Here is a 17,742-nt window from a genome sequence, read left to right on the forward strand (position 1 = left end):
TTTCCCAACAGTCCTTCTGTGAAGGCTTTCTCAGGCAAGAAAATAGCAGAATAAGACAGATCTATGCCCGCACAAGAGTGACCACACAACTTTGGCGACTGGGTTTGACTGACAAGGTAAGGGCTGAGATCTCCAACAACCAAGCCAGGGAAGGAACGCTGTACCTGATGAGGATGTCTTATGGGTTCAACTACAGAACTCCCTGAAGATTCTAATGCCTATTTCTCTACCAGTCACTGCATCTAAATTAGACAGTGCACTCTTGTCAGACACTCCTTACCAAATGGCCCAGATAAAATCAACTGTTTGCAGGGAATCTAAGTATATCTCCGCTTACAAGAATAGAAGTAAAGTGAAAGACTTTATTAAGAAATGGGCAGGATGGTGCTGTCAACCAGGCCCTGCTGCTGAGAATCTCTTGGATTCAAGAGCCAAGGCAGAGATGTGATGAGAACACCATTATTGCATTAGATTGGACTAGAGGACAAAGAGTCCACTGAGGACTTATTGCTAAGAAGGAACATTCAAGAAGCTGCAGGACATGTGACCTGTTTTAGAAGCCTGGATCACAGACTGAAAGACTTACAGGACCTTAGAGAAGATCAAGTCTAACCCCATCCTTTTACAGATGAGGAAACTGAAGCCCAGAGAGTTTAAGCCACCTGGTCCTGAAATTTGGACTGCTACTTTTCCAAGCACATCCCTCCTACAATTCTGAGAATCAGTATGATACAGCAGATAGAGAGTTGGAGATGGTCATTGTTCAGTCGTGTCTGATTCTTTGTGACCTCATGGACAGTATGGTCCATGAGTTTTCTTGACACAGAACTGGAGTGGTTCACCATTTCCTTCTCCAGTGGATTAAAGCAAATAGAAATTAAGTGACTTGCCCTGGGTCATACAGCTAGTAAGTATCTAAGGCTGGATTTGAACTCTAGGATCTTCCTGACTGGATGCACAGCGCTCTATCACTGAGATACCTGGTTTCAAATCTCACCACTCATGTTTACCAGTCACAGCTTAATCTTAAATTACTTACCTCTCTCTGCCTCAAATTCCTCATGTGGGAAACGGGGTTAATGATACCTGCATTATTTACTACACAGGAAAACGTAAGATGCTTAGCAACCTTTAAAACATAATAAAAATGCCATTTTGATTATTATTATGAATGATAATCACTATGGCAAGGCCTTTGCATGATGCACAGTGGAACTGAATTGGAGGCACTTTGCATCTTACCTGCTTCAAATTCTATGTTCTGCAACATGTAAAAAATAAAAGCAAATAACCTGCTGTGTCTAGTAATACATCAGTTCAAAGAAGAAAGTAATATAAACAGGTAGAAAAGCTTGCCTCAATCCAGACAAAGCCTTCAGGATTTAGAGGGGTGTGAAAAAGACAAATATGAAGCAGCAGAAACTGGGGATAGTGACAGCTCAGGAAATACACTGAATAGATAAAGATCTACGTGGCCAAAATTGTATTAAATTACTTTGGAGGAGTGGGCTTTTCCCCCACCCACTGCCAAGGACTGCCCTGATCCCCCCCACCCCCAACCAGGTATTAGTGTACTCTTCCTTTCCAAAACTATGTTTTGAATAGATTTTGTTTTGCATTATCTATGTATATGTTATCTCCTCTCCTCCCTAACCCCCCCCCCCCAGTAAAATGTAAGTTCCTTGAATACAAGGTCTGTGTATATTTATTTTTATATCCCCATTGCCAAGCATCATGACTGATTTGTGCTTAATAAAGACTTACTGAATGGAAGCTGATCAAAATTTAAGTAGAAGAAGCAGAAACTGCTGATAGTGACAGCTCAGAAAAGTAAGACTGAATAGATGAAACTTAATATGGTTTTTAAAAATAAACCATTTTCGGTGAGTTGGGGAGTAATACCACCACCACCTCTGCTGCAAGCCTACTCTGAAAAGGAGCATTTTCTATACACTCTTGACACATTAGAGGCTACCAGGTCCAGAAAACCTAATAATGTATTTCTTCTCCTATGACGGTTGCTTTTGTTCTTTAAATGAGAAATAAGAACTAAGAGAAGTAGAGCCCTCAAAGCAAATCAGCTTTTAGTTTCATTTTAAACAGAATTTTTAAACATTTCAAAGTAAATTCAATTAGCAAACTTGTGTTTAAATAAAACATACTTTTAAGCTTAATACGCCAAAGAAAATAATTTTATAAGGCACAAATCAAGTTCATTTATTCATTTGACAAACATTTATTAAGCCCCTCTTTGGATAGCACACTATGCGGCTGCCCAGTTCTTACTTTTCACAGATGATATCTAAATAATATGCAACTAGAATATACATATACATTATACATTAAATTTAATGAAGTTGAGAATTTTACCAAAATGTGTCTGTGCTCCTAAATTAACAAAATGGCTTCAGATCTGAAATCAGTGCTTTTAAAAAATACTGCAGGTTTCCATTTTCTATTTTTCCACAAAGAAAAAAAAAACACCTTTTAATCTCATAGCTTCCACACTTAAGGAAATTCTACAGCTCTTATGTGATCAGAGGCAGCAATTAATAAATGAATGAGGGTCTGACCCAATCATTCCAGTGGTTTTATATGTTAAATCATGTTCAATAATATTTTAGCTCAAAAGTCAATGAAAAGCAAAGGAGGGTACCCAATTTTGAATAGGAAGGAGAAGAGAGGGAAGATGAGCTCAGAACTCTATCTGTCGAAGGACAGAGGCTCTCTGTCCCCCTTTTCTGTAATGAATCCAGATCTAAGGAAGGAAGGCACAGGGAGGTTAAGTGACTTGTCCAAGTCATTATGCATAGATAGTAAGTTACAGAGCAGGGATTTGAACCCAGGTCATCTGACTCCAAATCCATCATTTCTTTCTGTTTCAATATGTTGTCTCTTCATGTGTTTCAGAATCCTCTTCAAGACTTAGTTCAGGTGCCACCTCCTCCATGAAGCGTTCCTTGATCCCTTCTGCTAAAAGAATGCTTTCCCTCCTCAAATTTTCTGAGAACTTTAGGTCTCCTCTTTTGAGGCCTGCTGATGTCAAGGGGAAAGGAAAGTATCTTCATCTAATCTCCTCATTTTATAGTTGGCAATTGAGACCCAGAAAAGTTAAGCAACTTACCCAAGGTCGTACAAACATTAAGTGACAAGGCTAGGATTTAAATTGAAGTCTAGCCCTCTCTGCATTGGACCTCAAGGTCCCAACACAACGTACCTTGTCTGTTAATTAGCTGTGAACATATTTTACTTCAGTGATAGAGTATACGCTTCTTTAATGCTGGAACTGTGTCATTTTCATCTGTGCTCAGAGTAGGAACCTAATAAATATTTGTTGGACTTTGGTTTGAATGTTTGTTGAAGGAAAAGGAAGGAGAAACGAGAAAGAGGAAAAAGAGAAAGGGGGTGGGTGGGACAAAGAGTGAGCCAGAAAACCTAAAGAATGTGGACTTCATTCTATTTTGAAAATATAAATGTTTGAAAGACAGCTTCAGTATACTCAGCATTCACAGTCGTTGATTGACTATTTTCCTCATCTGCAAACAATTCCCAGGATCCACGGTAACTTACTAGACCATAGTGAGCAGTTATTACAAGAAGTCAGGACTCAAATGTCCTCCTTATTGCCTTCACCACTGAAAGTCCTTAAACCAATGATATTCCTTCTCCCTCTCCCTAGTTCCCTTCCCTCCCTCCTTCTCTGTCTCTCTCTGTGTGCCTCTGTCTCTCTCTCTGTCTCTCTCTGTCTCTGTCTCTGTCTCTCTCTCTATTTCTCTCTCCCCCTCCCTCTAGAATCACATTTTATATTCATGAATAGCCAATAATGTAGACAAGGAACTATAGGCACACCATGAATCAGCTCAAGCACCAATGGAGTTTAACAAGGAGATGATGAGAGTGTATTCCAATAACACAACTGATTTCTGAAAACTTCCAAACCGATGTTGAAAATAATAATATGAAAGGCACAAGAATGCTTTCTAGGCCACCAAGGGAAAAAAAAAGAAGGGCAGGGAGAAACAAATTTTAAAATGTCACAAGGTCATTAACTTTAAGATATAGACCTTAGAAATCATCTCATCTGATCCCCTCATTGTGGAAATGAGGATATTCGTGCTCAAAGAAAATAGCATTAAGTATACCAGAAAATACAAAATATGGTTCAATTTGAATTTTGACAGTTCATATTTTAAAACCTCTGAAAATGTTGTTGTTGGACAAAGAGTTTATTTGTTCATTCAAAAGACATTGTTCTAGAAATCTACATATGAAAACTAAGTGGATGAAAACCACATATTGCTCAGACATTTTATGGGCAACCTAGTGGATATATCTTGGATGGACCCACCAATAATAAGAAGAAGATAATAAGCTAGGCCCAGAATCAAACAGTCTAACCTGGGGTTGATAAATTATGTGGGGCTCTCAAATAAAAATGGATCTTCATATTGATCTCAAGTATTAGGTGCCCCAAAGTTTCACCTTTTAATTCAATAATCCCCCAAGCGATTTGAATGCAGAAGGGATTCTTGTTTTGCTGTTGGTTATACAAGATGTCCTCTGAGGTCCCTTCCAAAGCTAAGGTTCTGTGACTATGAATAAATAGCTAAGAATCATAGAACACTTCTCAAAAAATTCCAAATTGCACATGGTAGATTGAAAAGGAATATCACAAGTCACTAACAGGAAACCATGAGCAAGATACTATCAAGACGACCAGTGACCAGAATAGGAGGTGGGCTGGTCATGAAGCAAGAGCAAGGGACAGACAAATGAATAGGAAGCCCAAAGGCCTATAGGAGGATTCATAAAATACTGAATGAATCTGAGAAAAGAATCCATTATGCTGAGAGGAAGCTTCATGGAAGATTTTAAGAAAGACTAGCACAAGAATCACAGAATTACAAAGAATTAGAACCTATAGCACTTGAAGGGTAGATCTCTAATGTACTCAGAATCCTGGAATACTGGATACTGAGTCGTCCCTTGTGGTTCTCTCATGGGGAAGATGGATGTTCAGAACTGGTCCCAGAGGACAGAGTAGCATTTGGGACCTGGTCATGATCTGGTAACCATTGCCTGAAAGACAGTAAATGGATTTTTCCTTGGCCTGGTTCCACTTCTCTTCAGAACTACCTGGTTCTCAAGGTGGCTCAATTAGTCAACAATCCATCAATAAGCATTTATTAAGTGTCTCCTATGTGCTAAGCACTGTGCCAAGCTCTGGGGATACAAAGAAAGACCAAAGACCATGTCCTCCAGCAACTTAGTGTAATATCAACTGAAAAATCAATTTATACCTAAATGCTTACAATGAATCCCTAGCATGATCCTGGATGGGTTTTTTGATAACGGTTGACATTTATTATAACACTTTAAAGTTTGCAAAGCATTGTACATTATCTCATGTGAAACTCTCCAACAGCCCTGTGACATAAGTGTTACAAATGTTATTTAATCAACATTTGGGGAAAGTGAGGCCCAGAGAAGTTAAATGACTTGCCTAAGGTCACGGAGCTGGGATTGTGTCAGAGTGGGGATGCCCACTACGGCACAGCACCTCCCAGTATGGAGCAGAGGACTTCAAGCTTTGGTACTCACTTATGGTATCATTTTTGTTGTCACAAGGAATCCTTCAGTCTGGGCATGGTGTCACCACAAGCTGAAGTCACAAACACTGCATGTCACACCCAGCAGAAACTCAAGAAACTCGGCTTCTACTTGAAGCCCTCCAGTGAGGGTAGCCCATGGCCACTGACATAGTGCCCTGCCCTTCCTGAGAGCTCTGGTGATTTAGGAAGCTTTTCCCATCAGTAAGCAAAATTTGCCTCTCTGCAGCTTAGAAGCAGAGGATCAAGTTGGATACAAAAGGGCTCTCTGAGGCTATCTAGACCAACCTTCCTGTTTTACAGATGAGAAAACTGAAGCCCAGGACAGTTAAGCAACTCGCCCAAGGTACTTGCCCAAGCAAAGGACAAAGCTGGGGTCGGAACCCAGACCTCTGATTTCCAAATCTTGCCTGCCTTCCAAAGTACCCTTCAGCTTTTGGGATCCTCCTGCAATATCTCTGAGGGAGATAGCTCTGCTCCTTGTGGAGAAGTATTTAAGACCCTAGCATTCCAGCCAATAAGACAGACAGACTGGAAAGCTAGTCAAAGGTGAAAGCGAATCCTTCTAAGGGGCAGATCCCATTCCCATCCCCACCCTGCCCCCACTCACTCTCCACCCCCACCCCAGCAGCTGCTTCACAGTTGGACTGAGAAGAACCAGTCCAGGGGGAAGATCTGCCATCACCCTCTACCCCCACCGCCAGCATAAAGAAGCCATCACCTTTTGGCGGACCTAGTTACAGGCTGACGTGGGGCCACCAGGGCTTGGAGAATGCTTTAAAATATAGCCATTGATTCCATGACAAAAATAGAAATGGTATCCAGGGCTAGTGAGGCAATCAGAGCAAGCCTCCTGCTTGAAAGGACAGAGGGCCCTGCAGTCACTGGCTCTTCTCAAGACCAAGAGCACTCAAGGAGGGCTTGGCTTGTTGCCAGCGGCTGGATTTTTAAATAAAATTGGGTTCCATCCACCTGAGGCCACAAGTGCACATGACAACTGTGTACTTAAAAAGCCCTATCAGTGGCAGTGGACCAGGGAGGCTGCTGGCAGTGTACCACCTCCTTAGTGAGCCTAAGCAAACCATTAAACCTCTCAGCCTCAATTTCCCCACCTGCAATACAAGGATCACCATATTTGCACGGCTATTTATTTTGTATTTATTCTACACACATGCAGGTGCTTACGCACGTACATACACACACACACACACACACACACACACACACACACACACACACACACAGAGTCTTCCCCAAACAAGATGTAACCTCCTTGAAAACAAGAACGCTTTCATTCTTTGTAATTCATTCATCCCCAGCACCTAGCCTAGTAGTTGACACACAGTAGGTGTTTAATAAATGCTTGTTGGTTGATTTGAGTGGCACCTATCTCACAAGGTTTTGGTTTTTTTTCAAAGAAAGCATTTTATAAATTTCAAAGTGCTAGAGAAATTAAATTTGCTATTATATCATAGCCATCTCAACCCAGGAACAAATCTTTCAGGGCTCCATTTCAAGCCCTAGCCAGCTCTTTCTGTCAAATGGGGAATTGACTCATGATCCATGAGAAATGAGAGCAGACAATCAAACAGCCAGCCTTGAGTCACATGCAGAGGCAGTCAGGCAACCACGGGCCCTTCCCTGAGCAGGGAGGGAATGCCCCAGTAGTATCAGAACATTACCTCCTCTCCCCTCTTCTAGTCTCTTCCCCAATATATGCATCCAAGGCAGCTAGGTGGTGAAGTGGACAAAGCACCTGGCTTGGAGTCAGAAAGACCTAAGTTCAAATCCAGCCCCAGACACTTACTATCTGTGTGACCTTGGACAAGTGACTTCACCCTGTTTGCCTCAGTTTCCTCATCTGTAAAATGAGATGGAGAAGGAAATGGCAAATCACTCCAACATCTTTGCCAAGAAAATCCCAAATGGCATCATGAAGAGTCAGACACAACTGAAAAACAATACAATTATGCATCCATATATCCTTTTTGTCATCTTTTCTGTGATATACTCCTTCAAAATCCTTTCTGTCATTGGCAGACTCAGACAGTGTAGGGGTACAGAGACAAAAACATTGGTAAAGTAGAAAGATCTAGAGTCAGGGGACCTTTCTGGTTAGAATTTTGAGTCACAAAAACCTTAGTTTGAATCCCATCTCAGTTACTTAATTAGCTTAATCGACCTTGTATGAGATATTTCACCTCCCAGTGCCTCAGGTTGGACTCAGTGACCTCTAAGGACCCTGCCAGTCCTAGAGCTGGGATACTATGACCTGGGCTCCAATCCAGGCTCCACCATCAGTGTAACCTTGGGCAAGTAACCTCTCTCAACCTCAGCTTCTTCCCCTTTAAAAAGAGAAGACAGAACTGCATGCCATCTAGAAGGTCCCTTTAAGAGTTAAATCTATGAGCGTACTGACATCCTTTCTCCTCCAAGTGCTACCTGCTCAGGCCTCTGTTACACCTGTCTGGATACCTATAATGGTTCTCCCTGCCTCCAGCCTCACTCCTCTTCAATTCATTCTTTATAATGATGTATCATGTCTGATTACGTTTCTTCTCTTCTTAAAACCCTTCAGTATTTCCCCATGGCTTACCAATAAAATAAAAACAGCCTGGCATTCACGGTCTTCCATGATGTCTCCAGACCTCTGGCCAGCCTCATTTGGACTACTCTCTTTCTTAGACTCTTTCTTCCAGCCTGGAAGTGGAACCAAGCTGGGATACTAGTTGTTCCCTGTTCTCACCTTATTCTTGCCTGCCCCTCTATATTTCACAAACTCCATTTACTAATGGTGTTACCTTGGACAAGTCTAATCCTGAGGTTTAAAAAAGAAAAAGAAAAAGAGGAGACTGGAGGTTCCATCCTGCCCTAAACCTATGAGCCCATGATCCTATGAGGCCTCAAGGCCCATTTCTGGACTTGGTTCATGCATTTAGCCTCAATCCCCCCAACTCAAAGCAACCTCTCCCTACTTGCATTTCTCAAACAACTGATGGGTCTTATCCAAGCATTTGTATTCTGGATTGTATTATCAATCAACTCGCAAATATCATCCAGCTCCTACTCTGTGCCAGGCACTGTCCTAGGTGCTAGGGATACAAAGGCTGACTTTGAAAAGTTCACATTCTAGTGAAGGGAGGGAGGAAGGGAGGGGGAAGAGATGAGGTGCAACAACATGTACTTAAATATGCAAGGTGTCCCCAACGTCTTAGTGCAGCAGTGAGCCTTTTGAGATACTCAATACAAAGTTCTACCTCTGGGTCGAAGAAGTTAGTATCAGGAAAAACTTTATAGATAGTAATACTTAAACTGAGCCTTGATGGCAAGTAGGAATTCTAAGAGGCTGTGTTTCAATACTTCATTTAGAGCCTTGGATGTGGAAACAGGAAAGATGGGTTCAAATCCCCACTCCGCTTACCTGTGTGGTCTTGGGCAAGCCAGACAAGAGTAGACAGCTCCTGTCCTCTGGGAGTGTATTACAACTATGTGTGTATTTTATTTATTTCAGTTATTACTGTTGTTACACATTTTATTTATTACAGCTATGTATTTATTTATTATGGTTATTTATGTATTTTATTTATTAGTTACAGTTATTATTGTGTGTTTCATTGCTGTTATCTGTGATTATTTATTACAGTTATTCTTATGCATTTTACTTGTTATTTACATATTTTATGTAGTTACTACAGCTATTTACATAGATGCCTCATCCCCACTTCTAGACAACATGCTTCTTGAGGGCAGAGACTTATTTGCCATCTATGTCTCAACAGTGCCAAGCCTGGGCCATATTAATAGATGCTTAAGCTCTGCTTGCTCACTTAAACTGAATAGGGATCCAACAAGGTGGAGACTGCTGGCCACCTAGTAAAAGCACCTAAGTACATACTGATTAGCTGATTGATTACGTAGAGGAGAAGGTGACAGAAATTGGCCTAAGCTTTGCAATTATCCCTTCCTCCTGCCCACTTGGGGATTCTGCCCACAGTTGCTGAGTATACAGTCCTAAACATAAAGCGCTTAAACCTGCAGCCTCCAGATATAGAAACAGGGCTCCCTTTGTATGTGACAGAGGCCAAGAAAACACTAGTGGCTTCAGAGACTGAATTCAAATTCTTGTTTGCTTACTACCTTTAAGACCTTGGATAAAACATTTAACCTCCCTGGGTCTTAGCTTTTTCATCTACAAAAGGCAGGGGAATAGGGGAGGCTCGGTTTCAAAGGTCTCTTCCAACTCCAAATCCTATCATTCTATATACGGCAGGCTAGCACACTGACACTGGAATCAGGAAGATCTGGGTTTGAATTTTACTTACTCTTTCTGTGACACTTGGCAAGTCATTGGACTTCTAAGCCTCAGTTTCCTTATCAAAGGAATGAAAAATTTATTTCCACAAAATGGAAATAAAAAGAGCACCCACCTCTCAGGGTTATTGTAAAAGATCAAATGAGAGAATGTAAGGAACATTTCTTTCAAACCTTGAAATGCTGTTTAAATATCAGTTGCAATGATTCTATGACAAATACAGATGGTTAGAGGGGGCACCACGGGCTCAGAAGGAAAATCCTGTATCCGCACTTTCCCTCTCCCCTTTCCCTTCCCACCAAAGGCAGCTCTGAAACCTCCATACAGGGCAGGAGTTGGCCAATCGTGAGAAATTTATAGAGAAGCAAAAAAAGGAGCCACAGGGCTCACGGATACAAGGACCATTGTAAATAGATGTGGTTTATCCATGTAACAAGGACTGCATGCTATGCCTAGGCAAGTCAACCAACATTGTTGGCTGAGAGAGATGGTCTCAAGGTCACCAATCTGGGTCACAAAGGATTGAGCATGTAGAGCAGACTGGGGAGTCTGCATTCACCATGAATCAGGATGGCAAGGCTGAGATATTAGTTAAGGAAGATCCTCATACTCAGTCTTCCTAGAGGCCAAGATAAATAATAATAATCATTTATATAGTGCTCTCAGGTTAACAGAGCGCTTTCTTCACAAGAACCTGAGGAGACTGAGACTGTATCATTACCCTGAAAAAGCTGAAACCCAAAGATATTACATGACTTGTCCAACGTCATACGGTGAGTAGATAACTAAGACCATTTTTGAAGTAACCTGATGGAGCAAATAGAGAGCTAGCCTTGGAATCAGAAAGATCTGGGTTCAAATTCTGCCTTGGACAATTTAATTCAAAAAGCACAGAAGTATATACCTACTGTGAAACAGGTACCATACGGCCCTTGGGGATAAAAGACAAAAATGAAAAAGTCCTACCCGAAGGGGACTAATGTTCTGTTGCAGCTAATTTACACTTAGTAATTATATAATCCAGGATATGTCACCTTAATATCTCAGCCTCAGTTTCTTCCACCTATAAAGCAAAGATAACATTTCACAGGCTAATTGTGAAGCTCAAATAAGATAGGGAATGTAAAGCAGTCTACCAATTTCAAAGCGCAAAATCAAAATCAGTTATTACTACTACCTGTATCTTCTGACTCCAAGTCTGGGTCTCTTTTCCCTACAGGGTAGCACCAGAGAACCACAGAGTGGGGCCGATTCGGTGCCATGTGCCAGGCATTATGCTAAATACCTTACAGATATTATCTCATTGGCTCCACAGCTGAAATGCTAAGGCATCAGATCCCCAAAAAGGTCTATAGCAACAGTTGCCGCAACAGAAGCCAGAGGCCATCCAGAGGCTGCCTTTTTAGGTGGGTCAGCTCTGATTGGCCTGAGTTGCCTTCTCCATTTAAAGGGCCCTCACGGATCTCCAAATGAGTTCCATCAAAGTCAGTGGCCTCTGACTAGGACCTTCTCTTGACTTTTAGGGAAGGGCGGAAGATCATCCATGAACAATACAGTCTCAGTCTCAGATTCTCCCTTATCACTGCTGTCATTCTCCAAGGCCTGGGCAAGGAGCCTGGTCAGAAGAGCTCTGGTTCAGAAGTTCTATCCTCATCCAGTTCTGAGCTGCTCTGGATACCTGAGTGGCAGCTCTCCCCAGGATTTGATGTAAGAAAGAGGGGGCTGGGCCAGATGATCTCTAAGGAGCCCTCCAGTTCTAGCACTCTGTGAGTCTCTGATGGTGGCAAGAAAGGACAGCGTCTCCTTCACACAGGTGCATGTGAATTAGCCTAATTAGATTGTCCAAGGTTTTAGAAATCACAGTGAGGGGCCAGAGATGAAGATAAAGCTGTTCTCAAATCATTCCCTGGTCCCATTTTCCTAATGCATGAACAGTTCTGTGCCAGGCGCTCTCTCTCTCTCTCTCTCTCTCTCTCTCTCTCTCTCTCTCTCTCTCTCTCTCTCTCTCTCTCTCTATCTCTCTCCTGAGAACATGGCCTTGGGAGCTCAACATCATTGCAGGAGTATCCCATTACTCTTCCTGATTGCACAGTTTTCAGGCTTCAGATCCTTTGGGGATCAAACTCAATGGTACTCAATGGCAACTCTTGACTTTATGGGTTTGACTCCTCACTCTATGTCCTTCCTACACATTTCACCACTTTGGAAATTAAGGGGGCCTATGGGTCATAGCTTTGCCCAAGTTCATGTAAAAGCATGCTATTAAATATCCTACCAATTGTTTCTTCTAATACCTTCTCTTCTGCCATATTAACCCAAGAAAGCAAGAATGGATTTTCAAGGTCATGGTCATATTGACTCAGAATACAGCCCACAGGGAACCCTAAGAAAAGAAAGGCAAGTCACTTACAATCTGTGTGACCTTGGGCAAGTCATTTCCCTTCTCTGGGCTCGTTTCCTCATCATTAAAATGAGAGGGTTGGACAAGATAGTCTCTATGGTTCCTTCCAGTTCTCCATGTGCAGTCCTCTCATACAGACCCTACATATTCATCTCCATTCAGGAACTGAGGGATGCCAGAGGCCTGACTAAAGATGACAACTGGAGGTGAGGGTAGCACAGAAGAACCCCACAACCAGAGAGCTGAACTACAGGCCCCTTCACCCAAAGACTGACCCCAAAGTATTTTCAGGAAAAGTGCTCCAGTCTGGTCTCACACCAGCAATGTCAGAGAGAATGTCTGGCCCCAGATGGTTTACCCACTCAGTCATTCAATTTAACTCAACATTTATCACTGGGATGAAAGATAAAGCTTAGATGACATATAGTCCCTGACCTGATCAAGCTTAGGGTCAATTCAGAAGACACTAGGATGCTTCTCCCCCATGTCCCCCTCAAGATTCAACTATCCCAACCATCTTAACATCTCTTCTCCCAGATTTCAGATCCTGAAATCTACTTGACTGATATTTGTTGAAAATTAAGCACTATTCTCCTGATCAAAATTCCTACCCACTTTTTTACAGGGACATTATGTACAGTCTCCAATTCAGTGAAGTCTTGGTATTTTTGGTCCAGTCCTATGATTTCACTGGGAAAAGGAACCCTCAGTGAGAAGCCTCCCTTTAATAATTCAGATTGACACCAGCTCTGCAACTTATAGGGTCATAACTTTAGAAAGGTGCCTACGGCACTGAGTTCAATGACTTGCCTACCACTGATCAAAGGGATAGCATTCAACTTGAACCCAAGCCTTCACTTATCAGCTCTACCACACTACCTTTCTTTCAATTCATTAAACATTTATTAAGTACCCTTGAATACTGAGCACATAGCTAGACACATACGAGAGAGACACAAAGTTTGGAAGAAGAGAGGTCCTACCCTCAGTGTAGCAGAAAGTTATGACATAGACAAAAGTATTTATACAACGAAATAATACATCGTTAAGTATATCTTGGCAATGGAAGCAAAGTGGTACATAAAGTGGGGAGTTGAAGGGGGAAATGAGATCATTTCTAACTGGGGAAGCTTAAGCAGAGATGCAGGAGGAGAGCTACAGAATTGTAAGGGAGCTTAATAAGGGTGCGGAGGATCAGGAAATCCCTTCATACTGCCCTCTCCGATGGCCAGCGCTTGGAGTTCTCAGGAGATTTTCAGTTAGCAGTGAGCCAGGTATCTCACATCAAGGTATCAATCACAAAGGTATTCTTGAGAAAAGAAAATGTGGACCAAAGAGTCTGGTGAGTACATAAAAGATTTTCCAGAGCTTCAATGACCTCAGAGCAAAAGGAAATTGGTTGCCTTTCCCAACCCACCTCCACCTGAGTCCAAAGCCAGGATAATCACAGACAGAGACACATAAAATCTTAAAAATTACTTTGTGTGTTCTGCTGGTTTTACAGATGAGGAAAAGTGAAAGACTTGCCCAAAGTCACACAGCTAGTTTACGGCCAAGCCTGGAGTAGAATCAAAATCTTTTGCCCTCTTATTCCCCACCCCCTCACTTCTACTGCTAGGTCCTCACCTTGGCTTCCCAGTGCCACCAAGGGTTTCCTGCCCACAGAAGAAGATGAGCAATTAATTCTATTTCTCTTGGAATCCCATCTCACTAGAGCAATATGTTATAGAGCTGCTAGACCCCCTGGGAAGCCCAGCCTGGAAGGCTCAGGATATGGGAAATAAGGAGAGCCAGCCAAAGAAAGAAAAGCTATGTCTTTATTCCAGGGTTAACTTATTATGGGAATACTGGTAGATGAGGTTGCACACCTTCCCACAAAGGAATTTCAGAAACCAGTCTCTCCGCCGCCGGCTTCAACCTGTAGGCCCCTAAAACAGGGTTGCTGTGAGAGGAGCGATCTGTTGCCACTGTAAGGCCTGCACGCCCTCCTCTAGCTTCTGTCTGTTTCCTAGCAGGTGCTTCAGCCGGCCTCCAGGCACCCGGTAGAACCTCACCCAAAAGCCACTGGCACTCTGTCCAAAATCCTCCCCTCCCTGATGTCCACGACTTCCCAGAGGAAGCACGGGAGTGGAAGACAAGGAATGAGACCTTGTAAGGAGTAAATTGAGCAAAAGAGCAAACCTCATGGAAGGACTTCACACATACATACACACACACACACACACACACACACACACACACACACACACACAATCACATCCTTTCTAGCTGGTCTCAGTGGAAGGGGCTAAAGAGTACGAGCTTAAGGATTCAGCCTCAGGGTATGGGGGAGGGGTGCTCAGAACCCTGCAGGTTCTCCCCCACCTCGGCTAGCACTTACACCCAACACACCCCAGCTCGCAGCCTCTTCTTCCTTCGCCCTCAACCGGCCTCCCCGCCCCCGCCGCCCCAGGAGAATGGGCGGGCCTTCTTTGGGCATCTCCACCCAAACCCCTGCCGGCTTCTGGAGATGCAGAAGCCAGCAAAGCGGTGTGCCAGCACATGGCCGGGACAGCCCGGCGGGTGGAGTGCCGCCCCTAAACCCCAGCCCCCAGCCCCACCCCGACTCGACATGTGCAGGATCCTCTCCGAAAAGGCGCTGAGCGCTGGGGAAGTCCAGCGGCAGCCCTAGCCCCCGGAGCCTCCCGACTGCACCGCCGCAGCAGCTACGGGCAGGGGAGCTGGGCAAGCCGGGGCCGCCGCGGGGGGTCGGCTTCTTGCCACTGAACGACCCCCTCCCCCAACCCCCTCCAGTTCCAGCCCTCGGTCCTCCCCTTAGCGAAATGCGTCACGTCTGCATGCTGCTAGGGAGGCACCTGCACCCGCCCCCGCCGCCCCCACGCCCCTAATAAGCCCCGGGCGCCCGGAGTGGAGCTGCCAGGGCTGGAGAGGGAGAGAGACAGCGGGGGAGGGGCAGTGAAGAAACAGGGCACCCAGAAGACTGTGGCCATGCTACCGCCACTGTCACCGCAGCAGCCGTACCCAAGGAGCCACGCTGTCCGCCTGGCCCTGGGACGCCCGGCGCCGGAGAGCTCGCAAAGAACTGGGAGGTGCACGGGGTCCGCAATGCGCCCCCCGCCCCTGGCACATAGACACCCCCGCGTCCCTGGTCCTCCCCCCCGCCCCGACACACACACACACACACACACACACCACAGCGATACATGCAAGCACGCACAGACATTTGCAGACAGACACTGGGCGCTTCCTCGCGGGGGAGGGGGGAAGGGGGGCACTGAAGGCATGGGCTTCCTCCTCCCGCAGGGCTGGCGCAGCCCCCCACAGCCGGACTCACCTACATGGCCCTAGCCCAGCCTTCTCCTCCCCGCGGCTCCCCCTGCAGCCCTCCCCCAGCGCGGTGCCGCCTGGATCCTTACTTGCCGATATCTTCGTAGAGCTGGTACTCGTCGGTAAAGCGGGTGCAGGTCACGGTCGTGGCCATCGCTGCGGCCGCGGAGAGGGCTCTGCGAGCTGCCGCTTCCCCTGCTGCACGCTCTGGGCTCAGGCTATCGGCGGCGGCGGTGGCGGCGCAGGGCTCCCGGGGAGGCGCGGTGTAGCCGTCAAGCTGATCGGGCTCGGGCTCGGGCTCGAACTCGGACTCGGACTCGGACTCAGGCTCGGTCTCGGGCTCCGGCTTAGCCCCGCAGCGGCGGCGGCGGCGGCGGCGGCGGCAGAAGCAGCAGCAGCAGCAGCGCGGGCAGAGAGTGACACCTCCGCTCCAGGCGGGGGGCCGGAGGCTGGGGGGCTGGCTCTGGGCAGCGCAACGCGAGATCTGCTCACTGCGTGTGTGCCACACACCTACACGCGGGAGGAGGCGCGGGGCTCTGCCGCACACGCCGTGGACCGGCCCCTCCCTCTCCCTTGCGCGGCACCCCCCCACACACACAGACACCACGCACGCGGGGACCCGCACACAGCACAGCGTGGACCCACCCCACTCCTCCTCCCTGCGGAACACACACGCGGGGAAATGCTCCCAGCGCGGACCCACCCCTCCCTCTGCCCTGCCGGCAGGACCCTCCCCCCCACCCACAGTCACCCTCGAGGAGGCCAGCACCCCCGTGGATATGTAGTTCCACTGCACACTCGTGGGCGGACCCTCAACCCCCCCACCCCACCCCTTCTCCACACTGCACAACACCCTTCACACTCACACCCGAAAACTGAACGCCAAGTTAACCAATCCGACCCCTTCTCCCTTCAGGACACCCACGACTGCAGACAGGGTAGGTGACCCAACTCCGATGCCTGGAACACCTAGAAACCCTTTCTCTAAGGCTGAGGCAGGAGATTTGGTTTTGAACATAGACTATAAAGGCAGGGTGGAGTAGGGCAGAGCCCCTGGGGAGGGGCAGCAGCAGGGTTGTGAGGAGGTGGGAAAGCTGCCCCCTTATTTAACTCATCCCCTCAAACAAACTGGAACCCCGAAGGAGAAGGTAGAGTCCTTCCACCAACTGGATCCCTGGGACCACAGCTCCTGATTTTAGCCACCCTCCTAATCCTACCCACTCCTATCCACCCCCACTCACCCCCTACAAATGGTAGTTCTGAGCAAACGCAGCTCTGAGGCAAGATAGAGGGGGCAGGAGGTTAAGCTAATAAAAAGCAGACAGTCTCTTCCTACCAGCCACCATCAGGCATCTCTGGGTAGCTCTAACCTTATGGTCATCCTTGCTCTAGAGAGGGGACATTTCCTCCCCCTTCTACCAGGGCCCTTTGCCCACCCACCTGCCCACTCTTCAACGCCTGGAAGAGGATATATTTCCCCAACTGGAAGGGAGGCCCTGGACCCAGATTGCAGGCATCAGTCCCTCACTGCAAGGTGCCAGAGCTGTTGCTATGGGCAGCAACAGGGAGGAGGAGATAAGGATGCTGAGGAGGGGGAGGGAGGGAGTGGAAGAAAAACTGACCCGGTTTCACAAACAAGAAACCATTACTTCAGGGTCAGGTGCTGGATCTCTGATTCCCCAAGCTTCATATCTAGAAATTATGAGCAAGGAGGTGTCTGGCTGCACCTACCAGGATGGAACATAGTCTCAGTTCACAGAAGGATAGCCAGGAGGGTCTCCAGGGGCCATCTGGTCCAATCCCCTTATTTTGCATGTTAGGAAACCAAGGCCCACAGAGGTTAAGGTCACCCTAGTAGTGTCAAAGGAAGAATAGGAACCTGGATACTCTGACCGAATAACCATTGCTTATTCCCCTGATGCCTGATGGCAATGCCTTCAGTACCTTCCTTTAGGTTAGAATAGAGGAGGTGGTCGTCCGGGTTAGAGTCTGCTTATTGGAGAGTGTTGAACACTCGCTGTTGGAGCCAAAAGAGAGAACTACCAACGCTCATCTCAGTACAGCATAAGGAATTCTGGGTTTGAGGTCACGGG

The 17,742-nt window shown here is 46.0% G+C and overlaps 1 protein-coding gene across 8 annotated transcripts in view; it reads right to left on the bottom strand.

The window, feature by feature from the left end:
* Positions 1-16,172, bottom strand: part of CAMK2B (calcium/calmodulin dependent protein kinase II beta) — a 304,019-nt gene extending 287,847 nt beyond the window's left edge. For 2 of the 8 annotated variants that reach the window (XM_072633739.1, XM_072633744.1), the window contains exon 1: positions 15,739-16,091. In XM_072633739.1, coding sequence (XP_072489840.1) covers positions 15,739-15,803 — 65 coding nt within the window. In that variant the 5' untranslated portion in view covers positions 15,804-16,091. Of the gene's footprint in view, positions 1-15,738 lie in introns of all 8 variants that reach the window. The other 6 variants (XM_072633741.1, XM_072633745.1, XM_072633743.1 and 3 more) reach the window with 5 other exon arrangements.
* Between the last annotated feature and the right edge of the window lie 1,570 nt (positions 16,173-17,742).

This window comes from Notamacropus eugenii, chromosome 1 (assembly GCF_028372415.1).
Source record: "Notamacropus eugenii isolate mMacEug1 chromosome 1, mMacEug1.pri_v2, whole genome shotgun sequence".
Classification (NCBI taxonomy): Eukaryota; Metazoa; Chordata; class Mammalia; order Diprotodontia; family Macropodidae; genus Notamacropus; species Notamacropus eugenii.